Source organism: Cyprinus carpio, chromosome B15, assembly GCF_018340385.1.
Source record: "Cyprinus carpio isolate SPL01 chromosome B15, ASM1834038v1, whole genome shotgun sequence".
NCBI classification, from domain to species: domain Eukaryota; kingdom Metazoa; phylum Chordata; class Actinopteri; order Cypriniformes; family Cyprinidae; genus Cyprinus; species Cyprinus carpio.
Window position 1 is genome coordinate 26,760,257 of NC_056611.1, and position 20,274 is coordinate 26,780,530.

Consider the following 20,274-nt stretch of genomic DNA (forward strand, 5'->3'; position numbering starts at 1 on the left):
ATGTGATATTAATATTAGTATCGGGTCTGCTATATGCACTCTGAGGAATCATACAGCATGTTATGAATGTGATATTAATATTAGTATCGGGTCTGCTATATTGCACATCTGAGGAATCATACAGTGTGTTATGAATGTGATATTAATATTAGTATCGGGTCTGCTATGTGCACATCTGAGGAATCATACAGCGTGTTATGAATGTGATATTAATATTAGTATCGGGTCTGCTATATGCACACATCTGAGGAATCAATACAGCATGTTTTGAATGTGATATTAATATTAGTATCGGTCTGCTATATGCAATGAGAGTATAGCGTGTTATGAATGTGATTATTAATATATTATCGGGTCTGCTATATGCACATCTGAGGAATCATACAGCATGTTTATGAATGTGATATTAATATTAGTATCGGGTCTGCTATGTGCACACATCTGAGGAAATCATACAGCGTGTTATGAATGTGATATTAATATTAGTATCGGGTCTGCTATATGCACATCTGAGGAAATCATACAGCATGTTATGAATGTGATATTATATTAGTATCGGGTCTGCTATGTGCACACATCTGAGGAATCATACAGCGTGATATTTTATTAAGTATCGGTCTTCTATGTGATATGTAATAATAATAGTATCGGGTCTGCTATATACACATCTGAGGAATCATACAGCGTGTTATGAATGTGATATTAATATTAGTATCGGGTCTGCTATATGCACACATCTGAGGAATCATACAGCGTGTTATGAATGTGATATTAATATTAGTATCGGGTCTGCTATATGCACACATCTGGGGAATCATACAGCGTGTTATGAATGTGATATTAATATTAGTATCGGGTCTGCTATATGCACATCATCGTGTATGAAGGAATAATACCAGTAGGGTCTGCTGTTACTGAATGTGATATGTTAATATTAGTATCGGGTCTGCTATATGCACATGCTGAGAAGCATACAGTGTGTTATAATGTGATATTAATATGATGTCTGATATTTAATATTAGTATCGGGTTATGCTAGTATTATTAGTAATCGATCTGATTGAATCATACAGCAGTGTGTTATGAATGTGATATTAATATTAGTATCGGGTCTGCTATATGCACATCTGAGGAATCATACAGCGTGTTATGAATGTGATATTAATATTAGTATCGGGTCTGCTATATACACATCTGAGGAATCATACAGTATGTTATGAATGTGATATTAATTTAGTATCGGGTCTGCTATGTGCACATCTGAGGAATCATACAGTGTGTTATGAATGTGATTATTAATATTAGTATCGGGTCGGCTATGTGCACCTCTGAGGAATCATACCGTGTGTTATGACTGTGTCTAATATTAGTAAATCGGGTCTGAACATCTGCACTCGAGGAATCATACAGCATGTGTTATGAAATGTGATATTAGTATTAGTATCGGGTCTGCTATATACACATCTGAGGAATCATACAGCATGTTATGAATGTGATATTAATATTAGTATCGGTCTGCTATGTGCACACTGAGGAATCTATACGCAATGTTATTGAATGTGATATTAATATTAGTATCGGGTCTGCTATATGCACATCTGAGGAATCATACAGCATGTTATGAATGTGATATTATTATTTAGTATCGGAATCATCTGCTATGAATGCACACATCTGAGGAATCATACAGCATGTTATGAATGTGATATTAATATTAGTATCGGGTCTGCTATATGCACATCTGAGGAATCATACAGTGTGTTATGAATGTGATATTAATATTAGTATCGGTTCTGCTATATGCACATCTGAGGAATCATACAGTGTGTTATGAATGTGATATTAATATTAGTATCGGGTCTGATATGTGGCCACATCTGAGGAATCATACAGTGTTGTTATGAATGTGATATTAATATTAGTATCGGGTCTGCTATATGCACATACAGTGTGTTCTGAGGGAATCATACAAGCGGTGTTATGAATGTGTATGAATGTGATAATATTAGTATCGGGTCTGCTATGTGCACACATCTGAGGAATCATACAGCGGGTTATGAATGTGATATTAATATTAGTATCGGGTCTGCTATGTGCACACATCTGAGGAATTACAGCGTGTTATGATGTTGCTATTAATATTAGTAACGGGTCTGCTATATGCACATCTGAGGAATCATACAGTGTGTGTTATGAATGTGATATTAATATTAGTATTCGGTTGGCGCTTTATGCATCTGATGTCACACACAGTGTGTTTGAGGAATTCATATTAGTATCGTCGTCTTATTGCACATCTGAGGAATAACAGCGTGATGTTATTATATTAGTATCGGGTCTGCTATATGCACACATCTGAGGAATCATACAGCGTGTTATGAATGTGATATTAATATTAGTATCGGGTCTGCTATGTGCACATCTGAGGAATCATACAGTGGTGTGTTATGAATGTGATATTAATATAGTATTGGGTCTGCTATATATCGGGTACAGTGGTATGAATGTGATATTAATATTAGTATCGGGTCTGCATGTGCACTGAGGAATCATACAGCGTGTTATGAATGTGATATTAATATTTAGTATCGGGTTCTGCTATATGCACACATCTGAGGAATCATACAGTGTGTTATGAATGTGATATTAATATTAGTATTCGGTCTGCTATATGCACATCTGAGGAATCATACAGGTGTTTATGAATGCTTATGGGTCTGCTATATGGCACATCTGAGGAATCATACAGTGTGTTATGAATGTGATATTAATATTAGTATCGGGTCTGCTATATGCACATCTGAGGAATCATACAGCGTGTTATGAATGTGATATTAATATTAGTATCGGGTCTGCTATGTGCACATCCGAGGAATCATACAGCGTGTTATGAATGTGATATTAATATTAGTATCGGGTCTGCTATATGCACATCTGAGGAATCATACAGTGTGTTATGAATGTGATATTAATATTAGTATCGGGTCTGCTATGTGCACATCTGAGGAATCATATAGCGTGTTATGAATGTGATATTAATATTCGTATTGGGTCTGCTATATGCACATCTGAGGAATCATACAGTGTGTTGATGTGATTATTAATTAGTATCGGGGGTCTGCTATGTGCACATCTGAGGATCATACAGCGTGTGTATGAATGTGTTCTATGCTATATCGGTCTGCTATCAAACACATCTGAGGAATCATCATACAGCGTGTTATGAATGTGATATTAATATTAGTATCGGGTCTGCTATGTGCACACATCTGAGGAATCATACAGTGTGTTATGAATGTGATATTAATATTAGTATCGGGTCTGCTATATGCACATCTGAGGAATCATACAGTGTGTTATGAATGTGATATTAATATTAGTATCGGGTCTGCTATGTGCACACATCTGAGGAATCATACAGTGTTATGAATGTGATATTAATATTAGTATCAGGTCTGCTATGTGCACACATCTGAGGAATCATACAGTGTTATGAATGTGATATTAATACCTGAACACAGGAGAGTCTCTGATGCACTCCTCAAAGTCCAGGAAGGTGTCCATGTTTCGCTCTGTCTCTATAAACTCAGTGTTTGTAGCTATATGTTGACGCACTGTAAGACATTATCCGCACACGACTGATTCCCGCATCACTGTCTCCGGAGCAGATCATCATCCGCGAGCCGCGCTGCATCACACGCTGCAGATACTGGACACGCGCCACACTAACGCACGCGATTCTTTAAACCATATCATTCAAGTTCTTTGCGATGTTTGAGTCCGTCTCGAGCTGTTGACAGCTGCGGAGGTGTTTGTTCATGTTAACGCGAGTCGCTTTTCCGGTGCCGGAAGTCAAGCGCGTAGAGGATGTCCGGTCCGGCATTTTCAAAATAAAAGCATGAACTATAACGTAAAATAAAAGCTAAAAATGATAGATAGATAGATAGATAGATAGATAGATAGATAGATAGATAGATAGATAGATAGATAGATAGATAGATAGATAGATAGATAGATAGATAGATAGATAGATAGATAGATAGATAGATAGATAGATAGATAATACAGTAAAAATACTATTTTTTTTAATTTAATAAAAATAAAATGAAAAAGTAAAATAACATCTAAAATAAAATTAAACCTAAAATACAATTAAACAGAACAACAAATTAAATAAAACTAAATTGGAATGAAACAACAATAAATATCTAAAACAAAATAAAATATAAAGATATAAATATAGAATAAAAAAAAATGAAATAACCTTTTTGAACACTTTATTAAAAAAACATCTAAAATAAAAACCTAAAATGAAATAACATTTCAAATACAATAAAATGTGAAACAAAACAAAATAAAAACTCAAATAGGATAAAATAAAAAAATTAAATAAACATTAATCAAATCTAAAGTAAAAGAAAATGAAATCTAATACAAAATAAAATCACAAATGTGCAATAAAAGCACATTAAACAAACCCTTTAACTAATATTTACACAAAATTGCTTCCTAAATTAAAAATAATAATAATAATAATAATAATAAAAGCTCTAAAGTATTAAATAAAGCTATTTCAAAAGTGAATCGGTAGGTTTAATACTGCTGGTATTTTAAACAATCAGTACACATTAGCTGGGTCTCCATCACCCTGCTTTTACACGCATTTTGAAGTATCGCATCAGAATCAAGTGATGGCAACACTGAATTTAGAATAAAAATGCCTTTGTATTCAATATTGAGGTTTGTTTTTGTTTTTTGAGTTAAATGGTTTGGATTAATGGTTAATGCGAATAATGGGAGATGGAAATGCATTTTGTGAATAAAATGTTTGGAAACGGTGCTTGTTCGCAAATGTTTTGTGCGATATTCCAATTTTGCGCATAAGTTAAATTCTCAACTTTGGATGGAAACCCGGCTATTGACTCACATACACAGAGAGGACACAGATATTGTGAGATTGTATAAAAGTTTATTGTTTTGTATTTGATGCCAAACAGCACAAATACTAAAATCTGACACAGTGTTTTCAAAAGCCCTGCTCTGGAAAAAATAAATCAAGTTGAGATTCAAACATCTCTATAATAATAATCACAATCTACTTCATCTGAATTCATGCATTCATGTGTATCTGTGTGCGTTTGTGTAACAGAAAAGATTCTGAATGGAAGTGTGTGTGTGTGTGTGTGTGTGTGTGTGTGTGTGTGTGTGTTTGTGTGTGATGATTTCAGAACTCAAAAGAAACAAGAATAACAGTGACATTGTCCGCACTGCCTCATTGGCCAATCACTGACAAGCGGCCTCAAATGGCCCCGCCTCCTCACTCTGCTCCGCAGTCTCATTCTGAAAAATAAAACCATTTTAACATACAATACACTCCAGCAGAGTTATTTTAGAAATAAGATACTATTACAGTTTTTATCCATATTTCTTTTTTTTTTTAATTTGAATTATTTTTAGTAATTTTGTTGTGTTTTTGTCATTTTCTTAGCTTTTCTTAAATATGTCTATATAGTTTTTATAAAACTTTATTTCAGGTTTATTTTTTGTTATTTTAGTAAATCAAGTGAGAATAAATGAAAATAATATTTATTATATAATAAAAAAGTTAACACATTTTTCAAGTAACAAATTTAACAAAGTTTTTATATTTTTATTTCAATTTTATTTTAGTATAAGTAATAGTAAATGAAAATAATGTTTATTATATAATAAAAATAATGTTTTAATTATTTTATTTCAGATAAAATCAAGTAACACATTTTTAAACAAAGTTTTCATACATTTTATTTCAGTATATTTTGTGTTATTTTAGTATACATCTATATAAAGTAAATTAAAATCATATTTATTATAATAAAATATTTTTTTACATTTTTATTTTATTTCAGTTAGCATTTATTTTTCAAGTAACAAATTTTTTATAATTTTTTTTTATTAAGTTTTCTATAATAATGCTGGCACACAGAACGAGGAAGTGCACACTTCTAAATACACACCTCTAGAATGCTGAGGATGAACTGAATGGCCTCGTCTGCAGAAAACACTTTAAAAAGCCCATCATACGCCAAGAGAACAAACCTAAAAACACAAATCTTTCAAACAAAGTCCTACAGGTTTGAAACTACATAATAGTGAGAATGCTTTCTAGTAAACAAGGTGTTGCTGCATTAAACACACCTGTCGTTTGGACTGAGTTGACAGCGCCGCACGTCTGGAGTGGAAATCACTCCGTGAAAACACTATCGTGGCAGTTTTCTTTTGCTATTTGAGCAAATGGGAATGCAAAAAAAAAAAAAAAAACCCGGCCAGAGTTGTGTTAAATTAGGATTTTTGTGGGGCAGAGGGAATTTTAAAGGGAGACTACAAAATATTAAGAACTGAACAATTTTTTTATTAGGAAACTTAAACTGCTATTGAGTTATAACAAAAACAGCATTAAGGGTGCTTTCACACTGGCACTTTTGGTGCGCACCTGGGTTCAACTGACGTCAGAGTTCGGTTCGTTTGGATGATGAACGCTGTCTTGCACCCGCGAACCAGACCTGTAAAATATTGTGTGTTTTTGTGTGTTTCATCAAAGTCCCTTTAAGAAATAACAAGGAAATAACAAATATAACAAATTTAAGAGTATTCTATAGTCTTTGGTTTCACTCACTTTCCTGACGCGCTGCAAGCAGAGAGCTGTATCTCATTTCATTGTCCTTGTGTTTTCTGACTCGTTATAATGTTTTTGGATTTGTTGTAGTTTTCTGAATTGTGATTTGTTTTACACTTCTTCTGTACAGAACCCCTCCTGATGACTGCATATACACACACACACAGAAACACACGCACACACAGACACACACATACACACACACACACACACACACACACACGCACACACAGACACACACACACACACACAGAAACACACACACAGAGACAGACAGACACAGACACAGACAGAGCATGCAAAACTATGAGTTTTTGGATTTTGGATTTGATTATTTATAATACATTTTTATTAAATGAATATTATAAAAATAATCATTTTAAATCACTATTCTACAATGTTTTAATAAAAATTAAATTGTTTGGACAGTACTATACCATGTCATTTATTACTTATAATAAATTGCTATTAAATTACAATAAAAAAATGAAATGTTAAATTACTATTTAAAAACTAATTTATTTTTCTAAAAAAAATTTTAATTAAAATATATGTATGGTTTGATAGTATAGAGTGTAATGCATTATAATAAATTGCTGTTAAATGACTATTATACTAAAAAATTGAATCACTATTCTAAAACAAATAAATTAAATTTTTAAAAAATTAAAATTTAATTTTTTATTAAATAAATTAAAATAATATATGTAAGGTATGACACTATACAATGTCATTTATAATGTATAATAAATTGCTATTACAAAAAATACAAATTTTAAATTACTATTCTAAAACTAATTTGTCTTGAAAATTGCTTTTACATTACTATTAAAAAAGTACTTAAAAAGATAGAATATAAATATACATGCACCAAAATGACACTGTACAATGTGAAAATACTGCAAATTACTGTTAATATACTATTAGAAACATTTTCTTATAATAAAAGTTTTTAAAAAGTAAAATAAAAATATATGTGCAGCACAATGATGCTATTTAATGTTAATACTCTGCTTCGGTTTAGTAAAAAAAAATGATTAGGTTTAGTAAAAAAAAGTTTAGAGTTAGCAGTGTTCTTGTTTTAATAGAGATTGTTTTCAATGTAGAGTGTTTAGTTGTTTTGTATCCTTAGTAATGACCTATATACAAAAAATAAAACAACAAAAACAAAAGATGGACAGCGTCACATGGATGTAAGTTATAACTTAACAATAAAATAAATACTTAACAGTCAGAGAGATCGGACGCCCCTGGAGTCCAAAATGTTGTGATATGAGTCTGATTCGACTGTAAGACTGGATGTGAAGGAGAGAAACACACACACTTGACATCTACATCTAACAAGACACTATGTAGACTCACACACACACACACACACACTGAAGTGTGCAAAGCAGTTAAAGGCTTAAGACAGTGTTCGTCTCAGACACAGTCAATGTTCAATCCCAGAAGAGTTCGTAAAAAAGCTTTTAGAAAACATTTCTATCCGTTGTCAAGGCGACTGTGACATTGTAAGTTTGTATGGCATTTGAAACAGTATTTCATGTTGTGTCCTAACCGAGTGTCTGTCCACACAGCAAATATACTTCAATACTTCGTGACTCACTGACATTGAAGAAGAAAGAAAGTGCAGCAGGTAACACCGAAGACAGAAACATGGTAAACTAGTGGCTGCTTGCATTCAGATCAACTCGAGTGTAAGCTTTTCCAAAGTTAAGTTTGTTCAACTTCCAATGACACAAACAAAACAGATTGAAAAGTCAGTCATACTTCAATCATACAGCAGTGGTTCTCAACCTTTTTGACTCCATTGTGCATGACTTTTACAGATTTTTGTGAGTTACTGCATAACGATTAAGAGCACAATTACAATTTCAACCTGATAAAATATTTTAGAGCTCGGCATTGTACGATTTATTATTATTCATTAGCCGATATTTATTAAAAATAATTTTTTCATTTTTCATAATTCACTACTTCGGATAAAACCACTGGCCAAATGCAAAAATGTTAAAAACTTATAAAGTTTTAGTTTTAGAGCTTGGTATAATTACAAAAATGTACATTCATTCTACAAATGCCCATAGAGTTACACAATTTCATTATTTTCCATTGCTTTTCAATGTCTAGAAACCAGTTTCTTCATAAGTCCAGGTTTTTGTTCTTCAAATAATTGCTTAAGAGCTGAACTAAAATATCAAATGTATTGGCTTTTAGTTTTTTGGCCCTTTTTAATGCTTGTTTTGTTTTATTTTAAATCATTTTGTGGCAATCTGAAGCCCTCTGGTTGAAAACCACTGATATGAAATCATGCGGACTGAAGTTTTTGACCAATGAGATTTCACAGTGGGCGGGGCTAGTGCAGACTTTGATTGACATAGAAGAGCACTTTTAAAGACGTCACCTGGTTAAGACTGAATCTGTGAAATACTCTGCCATCGATGCTCTTTTGAAGCCAACATATGAGTCATATGTGTGAAGTACCTGTTTTGAAGGAATGTTTCATGTTAAAAGTTAGTCTCTGTCGAAGTCTACGGTCAAGCGTTTGTCCACTCGTGCTTTCACTCAGGTCCGGAGCAGCTGTATAATACAGGAATGAACGTGTGTTTCAGGCTGATATGTGATTCCTCAGAATGCTGGTGGAATGTTAAGGCATCCAGGAAGAGGAAGAGGAAGTGGAGACGCGGGGTAAAGCGGAGCGTTTGATTGGTCGAGTCCGATAAGTCAACACAGTTGATTGTCTCAACAAAGTTAAAGGTTTCACCTTCCCGAACCTAGTGAGCTCCCTACTTGGACAGCATTTTAAGGCATCACACACTTTAAAATACCTTCTTTAAGCTAGCATCACAAAGTGGACAAAGAAGAGAAAGTATGACTATTGTTCGTTCAGTGCTGGAATGAATCAATGAAAAAAGACTGCTTCATATAAAAGTGTGTGCTGAACGTATAAATATAAATATTTGGGTGGGAGACATTATTATAATTTATCATCACATTTTATTTTAATTTAATTTAATGTAATTTAATATTTCATTTAATTTTTATACCTTATATGAAATGCAAAGTCACTTTGGATAAAAGCATCAGCCAAATGCATAAATGTAAAAGTATTTTACCCAATATTACATTGTATTTTATGCTCATCTGAGGATCTTGTCCGACTGGAAATCATTGGAGGGTTTTTGGTGCCTAAGAAGGCAGCTGTCTATGTAGGCAGTATACAGCAAGGCAGCTCACTAGGTTTTGAACACAGCCAAACAGCTTCAAGACAACATGAAACTGCATTCCCAGCACATTTAGCTTATGAAACATGACATGATTGAATGAAACTGAATATATTTAGCAGGGTGGGGCTAATGTTATCCATCAGGATCTGATTGGATCGTAAAACACGGGGTTTAGGATTATCGGTTAACAGTACAAATTAGGGCCTTGGTGACATCACAGGAAATTAAAATGGTTATTCAATTTTGATGACAGATTTAGAAGACTTTAACGAAGTAAAAGTATTTAAAAGAAAAAAGGGTAAAGTTGGGTTTCACGTTGTCTTCAGTGAATTGTCATTTGGCTGGACGCTCATATGCTCTTCAGATCTGTTTTTTGTTGGTTCCTACTGATGTGTTTTGTTTTGATATATCTCTTCCCTTCTCGGTAGTCAAATAGTTCCTAAGCGAATGATGTGATGTAGAGGAGGGGGGAGGAAGGAAGTGACTGTTGTTGGTGTCGAGTGGAGGAGTATGGCTGCTTGCAGTCGTGACTGAGCGTTTGATTGGCCAGTGAAGCTGCGTCACGTCCGAACGAGGCATCTGATTGGCTGCGGAGCGTCTAGGCTTCGCTGGTTGTGCTGTTTCGACTCAAATCCCTGATTCCCTGCAGGATCCGCTTCATGTGGCCGACTTTAGTCACTCCCAGATCCTGACACACACACACACACACACACACACACACACACGAGATGCTTGAAGTCTGTAGTTCTTGGCTAGAATAGTACACATATACACAACAAGCATTTGATAATCTCAGGGATTTTTATTGATCATCCTCATGCAGGGACCGCATACTAAAATTTAAAAGGCAGTTATATCTTTTCATGTGAAAAGGCCTCATTAATACTGTAAAAAAATTATATTATAAATGTGTACAATACAATACAAAAATATTTAGTGTCCATTATAAAAATAGTTTCATTATTATTTTTGTTTTACTCGTAGTATTATACTGTTAAATGCATTGTTATTCATATACTACTATAGTGTTTGTTCATATTTTAAATGAGATTTTATATTTTCTGCTTTCACTTTAACTCTAGTTAAAAACTTTTGAATTTTATTTGTAATATTTATTAGTATTTGTCTATGGAGTTTAAGTTTTAGGTTTAAGTTTTCAATTTTCAGTACTTCACAATTTAAATCAAACAATGGCAACAAGCTGAAATTTTTTTTTTTCTTTTTTGGTTCAGTTTTAGTTAACTATAATAACCCTGTTTAGATTTTATTTATTCATTTAAATAAAATTTTATTTATTTGTTTGAATCACTTTATTTAAATCAAATTAATATTTACTTTAATGTTTTTTTTTAATGTTATTTTTATTATTTTTTAAAAATTATTTATTTTTCATTTTACTCAAATGTATTTATTTATTTTATTTATTTATTTATTTAAATTAAATTGTATTTACTTATTTGAATTTAATCAATTTTGTTATTTATTTAAATCAAATTGCTCATCTTTAATTCAAAAGTAATTCTTGTCTATTTAAAACAAAATTAATTTATTTGTTATATTAAATTAAATTTATTTTCGTTTTTTATTTATAATAAAAAAAATTGTTAAATCTAATTTATTTACCTATTAGTCATTTATATCAAATTTTATGAATCAAATTTTAAAAGTGTACTTTTATATTTATTATTTATGCATTTTTTATTTATTTAAATCAAATTGCTCATCTTTAATTCAAAAGTAATTATTGTCTATTTAAAACAAAATTAATTTATTATTATTATTATTTAAACTAAATTTATTTTCATTTTTTATTTATAATAAAAAATAATTGGTTGAAATAAAATGTATTTATTTATTAGTCATTTATAACAAATTTTAAAAGTGTACTCTTATCTTTATTATTTGCACATTTTGCACATTTTTTTTGCTGTTATTTTTGGAGAACTTGTTGGATTAGTCATGGTTTAGTAATGGTTTAGTGTTTGTTCGTTTTTTGTGGTTTTTGAGCGCTGATACCTTCAGGTCTCTCCTCTCCAGCTGAAGCAGCTCTGGTCCTCTGATATCATGTCTGATGAAGATCTCCTTGTACTCGGACAGACAGAGCATCTCCAGCCAGACGCCCACTTCATCCACACCCCACGTACTCACTGCTCACACAAGCACACACGTGTGGTTACACTCATTGTGCACGAGTGTCAGAGGTCAAAGGTCAAAGGTCAGGTCATACCTGGCATGTTGAGGGCGGCGCACGTCTCCTTGTTTTTGTTGTTTTTGTCTTTCTTGAATTTGGGCCACGAGGCGGGAATTAGCGCTGTGGACGAACCGGGGGGTGCGCTTGGAGAAATCAAGACAGCTGACCTGCACACAAACACACATTAGACCGTGGAACACACACCACCCAAAACATCACCAAGATAAGGGGGAGGAGGGAAGGGGGGAGGGAAGGAAGGGGGGGGAGCCGGATGTCAAGCAGCGTCACGCATCTGCCGGGTCGATGAGCTGACTGAGCCAGCTGATGTCTGAGAGTCTGCGTAACTGCTGAGCGACTGAACTCAGCGCGCCGATCAGCTGATCTCTCTGAGGAGGGTCCAGCTGCTGCAGACACACAAACACAGAGACAGAGCATGATACCATTTCTATTTAATCATTTTATATTAAGTGCCATATGCCACTTTTTATTTTCGTTAAGGAAGATGACAGCACTCGCTTTTTTAATTGAAGTTATGAGGATTCTATAACACTATACAGTAGTATAGAAGTGTATCTTACTATTGCTTTATGGATTATTGTAGCTTTGATATTTTTGATTTAATTAAGGAAGAATATATATATTATATATATATTATGGTCTATATATAATATATGGGTAGTTATTATCTATATATATATATATATGTTAGGAGCAGTGTTACTTTAAAATCAGTGATACACTAATGTAGCTTATAGCTACACTAATGTAGCTTTTTATTGTGTGTTTTTGGAATTTTTAATCAGCTTTTTAAAAATTTCTAGTTTTAATAAAGTTTTAGTTTTAGATATTTTTTAGTACTCAAACTAAAGAAGAATGCATTGGGAACTAGCTGAAATAAAGTTCAATATATAAGTAATATATTTATATTTTATATAAAAGTAATATATTATTTAAGTAAGATATTTCATTTTATGTCAATGTTTATTTTATTTCAAGCAACTTTTTTTAAAAAAACATAATTATTTATTTATTTCAAATTATTTTTATTATTTAAATCAAATTTTATGTTTGTTTTTTTATTATTATTAACTTGAAGATGATTAGTGGATGCCACTCGCTTATTTAAAAAACAACAACATGATAGTGTAGAGTACATATTTTACTATACTATACGCCTAAAGTATTTTAGTTTATTTGATATATATTTTTAGTATTTTTCAGTTTTTTTATTTTAACTGCTCCGTTTCTTCTTCTTCTTCTCCAAAGTGAATTGCATTTTTGATATAAGAAAATCAGTACACACGTGTAACACAGCATTACCTACAAAACAGCCTCTTGGTACAAAATCCAAAACCCAACAGGAAGAAAGTTATTTTGAATTTCCTGTACGATTTTTGTGCAGTTTTTGCCATTTCCATGCCTCGTACTTTGATGAACTCCTCCTACAGTTTTAATCGGATCATCTTCAAATTTGGTGTGGGTCATCATAAGACCTTTGTGACGTTACATTGCGAAGATCTTGAGTTTTCGTCAAAGGGCATGTCCCTGACGGCCTGACAAAGTTTGATGTTTCGCCATGAAACAGGAAGTTGCTGCAACTCAGGCAAGCAATATCCGATCTGCCCCAAACTAGTCTTGTTTGTTTAATGTAATTGCTTGAATGAATATATATACATGCCAACATTCAGTTATAACCATAGCGCCACCAGGAAGTTTGGCACATATAAATGACTTTGACATATTCCTCCTAAATTGACCACTTTAAATGCATACTGCCCACCGTTTGCGGTTTCATATTTATATAAATAACAATGTTTTAGCTGTTTCCTAGTCACGCGCACGTAAGTGCTACAGTAAATCAATCTATCAAAAAGCCTGTTTTAATTGAAAGGCGGGACTTTCTTTCTATCGGCTGCCATATTGAATGATTTCTAATATTAACTCTGATACAGTAAACACACATTTCTCTGTGAGATTCACTCACCAGGCACATCTTTCCCGCGAGCAGCAGTTCGGTCTCGCTGTGCAGAGCTTTGACGTTACTGACCATCTCCATCACCACATTACAGGTCAAACCCTACACACACACACACACACACACACACACACACACACACACGACGCATGTCAAGGATGTCATGAGGAACCAAACCAGAGCGGTTCAGCAGCAGTTCTGTCATAATCCATACGCTGACTCACCCCGCTGCTTTTGGAGTTTGCGTACACCAGATCCATGGCTTTCGAGCTGGCGTTGACCGCATGAGCCAATTCCTGCTCGATGGTGTGATGAGACTGTGCCACGTCCCTGATACTAAACACACATACATGCACGTTCAAGCTATAAATGTAGAATATGTAGAAGGCTGCTTTTATTTGATTAAAAATACAGTAAAAATCTGAAATATTTTTGCAATTTCAAATATCTGTTTTCTATGTGAATATCTGTTAAACTGTAATTTATTTCTGTGATGTGCAGCTGTATTGTCAGCATCATTACTCCAGTCTTCAGTGTCACATGATCTTCAGAAATCATTCTAATATGATGATTTGCTGCTCAAGAAACATTTCTGATTATTATCAATGTTGAAAACAGTTGTGCTGCACAATATTTTTGTGGAAACCATGATACATTCTATTTTTCAGGATTCACAGATGAACAGAAAGTTCAAAAGAACAGCTTTTATTTGAAATAGAAATCTTTTGTAACATTATAAATGTCTTTACTGTCATTTTTCACCAATTTAATGCATCCTTTATGAATAAAAGCACTAATTTCTTTAAAAAAAAACATCCATGTACCTGTGTATAAGTGCACCGGCTGCCTGTCCAAACAGACTGATCTGAGCAGTCTCCTCTTCAGAAACGATCTCTGGCTGCGATGCATGCTGGGAAACCAGCCGTGGAATCTCGCCTCTCTGTTTGTCCTCCCACGACTTCAAAGTGTTCTCGAACGCCTGCAAAACAGCCGTACATGAGCTGCGTCTCACTCATCTGAGCGCTTCACCTCGAGTTCCCATAATGCCGTGCGTGTGGCACTGACCCGGTCTCTGGTGAGGGTTTGCGTGCGGTTCTTGTGGAGGATCCGGATGTATCCGGGCGGTTGGATCCAGGCCTCTCCGTCCACCTGCACAGGGACGCCTTCATCTCCCAGAATAGTGATCTTTACTGTTCGACACTGATGAAGAGACACACACAGTTGTAGTTTTAAGAGTATTTCAGACGAGAATGTAGTTGTTTGAATGCTGACAAATTGTTCCAGGTGATTTCGGTGGAAAAAGCGACTAATGTCTATGGAATATGATACACTTCCAGTAAGATTTATTCATGTTTTTGAAAGAAGTCTCTTCTGCTCACCAAGGCTGCATTTATTTGATTAAAAATACAGTAAATATTGTGAAAAAATATTACAATATCAAATAACTGTTTCCTATATGAATATCTGTTAAACTGTAATGTATTTCTGTGATACGCAGCTGTATTTTCAGCATCATTACTCCAGTCTTCAGTGTCACATGATCTTCAGAAATCATTCTAATATGCTGATTTGCTGCTCGAGAAACATTTTTAATTATTAGCAATGTTGAAAACAGTTGTGTTGATTCATATGTTTGGTAAAATTTTAGCAGAGTAAAAGTATTAATTAATTTTTTAATCTTATTTGCCCCAGACTTTTAAATGGCATTCTATCATTTCATGTTTATTTTAATTATTGTTTATTTTATTCAAAATACAATATGACTATTGGCTTAAAACCAAAAAGAATTACGTAGAGGCACTATAATAGTACAGAAATACAATATATTATTTGTCTCTGCAATAATTAACTTTATATATCTAGAAGTCATTTTTTTTAAATAATATAAATTTGATCTTTTCTATACATTCACATTCATATTTAAAATCCTAGGGTCAGTACAATGTTTCTGAAAGAAATAAATATTAATAAGCAAGGACACATAAATTGATCAACAGTTATGGTAGATATTTATAATATTTTTCAAATAAATGCTGTTCTTTTGAACTTTCTATTCATCAAAGAATCCTAAAAAGAAAAATGTACCACAGTTTCCACAAAAATATTGTGCAGCACAACTGTGTTCAACATTGATAATAATCAGAAATGTTTCTTGAGCAGCAGATCATCATATTAGAATGATTTCTGAAGATCATGTGACACTGAAGACTGGAGTAATGATGCTGAAAATACAGCTGTTCATCACAGAAATAAATTATATTTTAACAGATATTCACAGAGAAAACAGCTATTTTAAATTGTAATAATATTGAAAAAATAGTTACTCTATTTTTGATCAAATAAATGCAGCCCTGCTGAGCAGAACAGACTTCTTTCAAATACATAATAAATTGTAATTATTCCAGACTTTTTACTGGTAGTGTAGATAAACGCGTGTGTGTGTGTGTGTGTGTGTGTGTGTACCTGTGCGATACGGTGATGCTGTAGATTAATAACTCTAGAAACAGCCATCTGCATGCTGCCGAACACAGCCACCACCTCCAGGATCTTATCATCAAACGACGGCGCCGTGAACGTCTGCGAACAAACACACACTTCATCACAAACACACACTTCCATCCCTCACACACTCAAACACACGGGAAGTTGTTGCACAAACGTACATCATCCTCTTTAGTTCCGCCCCAGAAGTTGGTTCCTCCTGCGTAACTGGGAATATTCAACACAGCGATCCCCTGCAGACTGGGAAGAGGGATCGGCCTCCCGTCACACTACAAACACACACAGGTTAGGCTTGATTAACCTTATAACATGTACACACACACACACACACACACACACACACCTCCAGCAGAACTCTCTGTTCCAGGTTCTTGTATGTTCTGTGCAGAAGTTCTTTGGTTCCCAGGACTCCATACCACATCATGTTTTTAGTGCGACTTCTAAACACAGAAAAAAGAAAGAATTACAAGGATGCACCATAATACTAATACTAGTATAAATACTAACTTAATAGTTACATAGAAAAGGAGAAAGTAGTAGCCTTAATGGGGGGATATATATATATATATATATATACACACACACACACACACACACATACTACCACTCAAAAGTTTGGGATCAGTAAGACTTGTAACGTTTTTTAAAGAAGTCTCTTCTGCTCATCAAGGCTGCATTTATTTGTTAAAAAATACAGAAAAAAACAGTAATCTTGCAAAATGTTATTACAATATAAATAAATCAGTTTCTATTTTAATTTCCTTTAAAATATAATTTATTTCTGTGATGCGCAGCTGTATTTTCAGCATCATTACTCCAGTATAAAGTGTCACATGATCTTCAGAAATCATTCTAATATGATGATTTATTATTAGAATTATCAACAGTTGTGCTGCCAAATATTTTTTGGGAAACTGTGATACTTTTTTCAGGATTTTTTGATGAATAAAAGAGTTAAAAAGAACAGCATTTATTCAAAATATAAATCTTTTCTAACAATATAAATCTTCGCCATCACGTCGTAACAATTTAACACATCCTTGCTGAATAAAAGTTTTAATTTCTTTCAAAAAATAAAAGAATAAAAATATTCTGACCCCAAACTTTTGAACTGAAGTGTATATTGTTAGAAAAGATTTCTATTTTAAATAAATGCTTTTTATTTTAACTTTTTATTCAGCAAAGAACACGGAGTATCACAGGATCCAAAAAATATTAAGCAGCACAACAGTTTCCAGCACTGATAATAAATCAGTATATTAGAATGATTTCTGAAGATCATGTGACACTGAAGACTGGAGTAATGATGCTGAAAATACAGCTGAGCATCACAGAAATAAATTACAGTTTAACACATATTCACACAGAAAACAGCTATTCGAAATAGTTTAAATATTTCATAATTTCCCGGTTTTTACTGTATTTTCAATCAAATAAATGCAGCTTTGGTGAGCAGAAGAGACTTCTTTCAAAAACGTTTGCGACGATATGTTCGAAGTGTTCATGTACCTGCATTTCTCCGGATGCTCGTCACGTTTGTTGTTGAAATCCAGAGAGATTTTGGCATCCAGACCGATCCCGAAATAATTATTCATCACACATTTCTCCGTGAACAGATCCCTGAAACACAAAGAGGCACTTTCCCATCAGCCTTCGCCCTAGATTTGATGGGCTGACATAATAACAGAAAGCAGCGACGACTCACAGGTTCTCCGGATCATAGTTGAACGGATCAGCGTTGACCAGCAGCCTGGTGATCACCGAGCCGCTGAAAGACCCCGACACACCTGCTCTGAGACCTGCACGCGCAACACAAACACACAACATCAGCTTCTGAACAACTGCAACACCTCCGCCGCCTCCACACACACTCTTACTTGGGTAGAGGATCTTAGTGTTCAGCATGGGCATGTTCTCTCTGCTTCCTGTCTGAGCAGGAAGTGAGGCGGAGCTGCCTATGGACAGGCTTCCTTTACTGATGAGCTTCTCACATGGAGTCTTAGATGCTGAGATAGAGAGAGAGAATGAGTAAAGGAGTGCCGCTGTGTTTCAGGAAGGAGTTTTAGTAACGAGTCGCCTCACCTCGTCTGCTGGCTCGCGCTCGGCTGCTGTATGACGACTGCAGAGACAACGTTTCTGAACCATCGTCCTCCTCTTCTTCCTCCGCCGGCAGTGAAGGCAAACCCTCCTCCGTCTGAGCGTTCTGTTCATCCACCGCTGAAAGAGAGATCAGAAACATGTGAAATCTTTAGTTTCGAATTATAACGTGAAGTAGGGCGGGTTCACAATAATAATCTCTTTATATTGTTGATATCGATCAGTCTATGCTGTTTCGGTGATGCACGAACAAAACCTTCCATGCAATAATTGCGATAAGCTTTGTGCTTGTTACTTTTGACATCAAACAAAGGCAAAGCTTTCAAGTTCTGTCAGTTTTATCACAGAATTGACACACAAAATGTTGTTTTGCTGCTCTTTAATGAGGCATGACGGATCGCTGTAGCTGTGAACTTTACTACTAGTTATAGCATGAAATAAACACGAATGAACATCAGAAGGTGCTGAAAGAAACCGTACAGCTTACTGAAATGATTCATGCCTTGTCTAATCAATCAATCAATCAATCAATCAATCAGTGTTTCAACCGCAGAAATATGCCAATACAACAACTTGTAAAAAACATCTCTCCCGGGAAAGACATTCAATGTCCAAAAACTTGTCTGTTAGCTAGAAAAATGACTTATTTACATACATATATATTTATGTAAAAATGTTTATCATATTATATTATTCATATGCAAAATTGATAAAAATAAATGCATATACATATTCTTTATATTTTTCCTTAACCTATTAGTGATGTCTTTTTTTATGTATGTTTAAATAAATCTTTCATGAAAATTTTAATCTTCATATTTCAACAACAAACTGGAGTACAAACATAAATGTTGTTATTATTATTACTATTACTTATTTTTATTTTAAGTTGATATAAAAAATGTCCTAAGTGCAATTTAAATGTTTGTATGCAATGTTTTTATTTGAGTGGTAATTATTTTATTGTTAAATTCTGACAAAATTATGATAATTTCTTTATTTTTAAATGTCAAAGAATCAGGCTTTTAGTTTCTAAAAGATAAAAAGATTTTGAAACATTTATACAACATATATTTCAGTTTTATTGCGATTAATCAAACAGCCCTACTTTAAAGTATATTCCTATTATAGTATTTATTAATTTATTAACGACTTTTATATTAGCGTATTAGTCAGAATTTTTTTAGTTTCAGTATTTTTATGCACTTTTGATATTTATATTAGTTTTTGTTTTTAATACATTTCTATTTATTTTTTATTTTTTCTAAACATTCCGATTCGTGATTTTATTTATTTTTATTTCAGTTTTATTTTTTTTTAAATACACCTTTTAAGTTTTTCAAAAATAAAAAAAAGTTTTTCAATTAACGATTAAGAATAAATACTTGATATGCATCAATGAAATTAAATAAATATTGATATAAATTATAAATTAGGGATGCACGATATTAGATTTTTTCCAATATTTTTCAAATCATTTTGGCCGATAGCCGATGCAGATCTATATTTATCTTTGATTTGAAAACACCAAGTCTCTCCCATGTGCACATTACAAACAAATTATTTTTCATTTTGGTTGGTTTTGAGCAAAAACTTATTTGTTGGGAATATTATAATAAACTTTATT

At 33.5% G+C, this 20,274-nt stretch overlaps 2 protein-coding genes and 1 long non-coding RNA gene across 3 annotated transcripts in view; all 3 read right to left on the minus strand.

Moving 5' to 3' along the window:
• zgc:162872 (BAR_ACAPs and ArfGap_ACAP domain-containing protein) overlaps window positions 1-3,870 on the minus strand; it is a 22,256-nt gene extending 18,386 nt beyond the window's left edge. The window contains exon 1 of the mRNA XM_042740053.1: window positions 3,512-3,870. Within this exon, the coding sequence (XP_042595987.1) occupies window positions 3,512-3,564 (53 nt within the window). The 5' untranslated portion in view covers window positions 3,565-3,870. The remainder of the gene's footprint in view (window positions 1-3,511) is intronic.
• Window positions 3,871-5,157: 1,287 nt separating this feature from the next.
• On the minus strand, window positions 5,158-6,903 carry LOC109071250. Its single transcript, XR_006156625.1, has 5 exons — window positions 6,656-6,903; window positions 6,473-6,542; window positions 6,178-6,261; window positions 5,997-6,078; window positions 5,158-5,340 (listed from the first exon to the last, which is right to left on the minus strand). It is a non-coding gene; the product is annotated as an uncharacterized LOC109071250 (long non-coding RNA).
• A 3,479-nt stretch (window positions 6,904-10,382) lies between these two features.
• The window catches only part of LOC109095639 (diacylglycerol kinase delta-like), a 34,215-nt gene continuing 24,323 nt past the window's right edge, over window positions 10,383-20,274 (minus strand). The window contains 16 exon segments of the mRNA XM_042740094.1: window positions 10,383-10,570; window positions 11,899-12,029; window positions 12,110-12,170; window positions 12,172-12,235; window positions 12,362-12,477; window positions 14,058-14,150; window positions 14,273-14,384; window positions 14,873-15,027; window positions 15,114-15,248; window positions 16,512-16,625; window positions 16,712-16,819; window positions 16,894-16,990; window positions 18,060-18,170; window positions 18,256-18,349; window positions 18,428-18,556; window positions 18,633-18,767. Coding sequence (XP_042596028.1) covers window positions 10,481-10,570; window positions 11,899-12,029; window positions 12,110-12,170; window positions 12,172-12,235; window positions 12,362-12,477; window positions 14,058-14,150; window positions 14,273-14,384; window positions 14,873-15,027; window positions 15,114-15,248; window positions 16,512-16,625; window positions 16,712-16,819; window positions 16,894-16,990; window positions 18,060-18,170; window positions 18,256-18,349; window positions 18,428-18,556; window positions 18,633-18,767 — 1,745 coding nt within the window. The 3' untranslated portion in view covers window positions 10,383-10,480.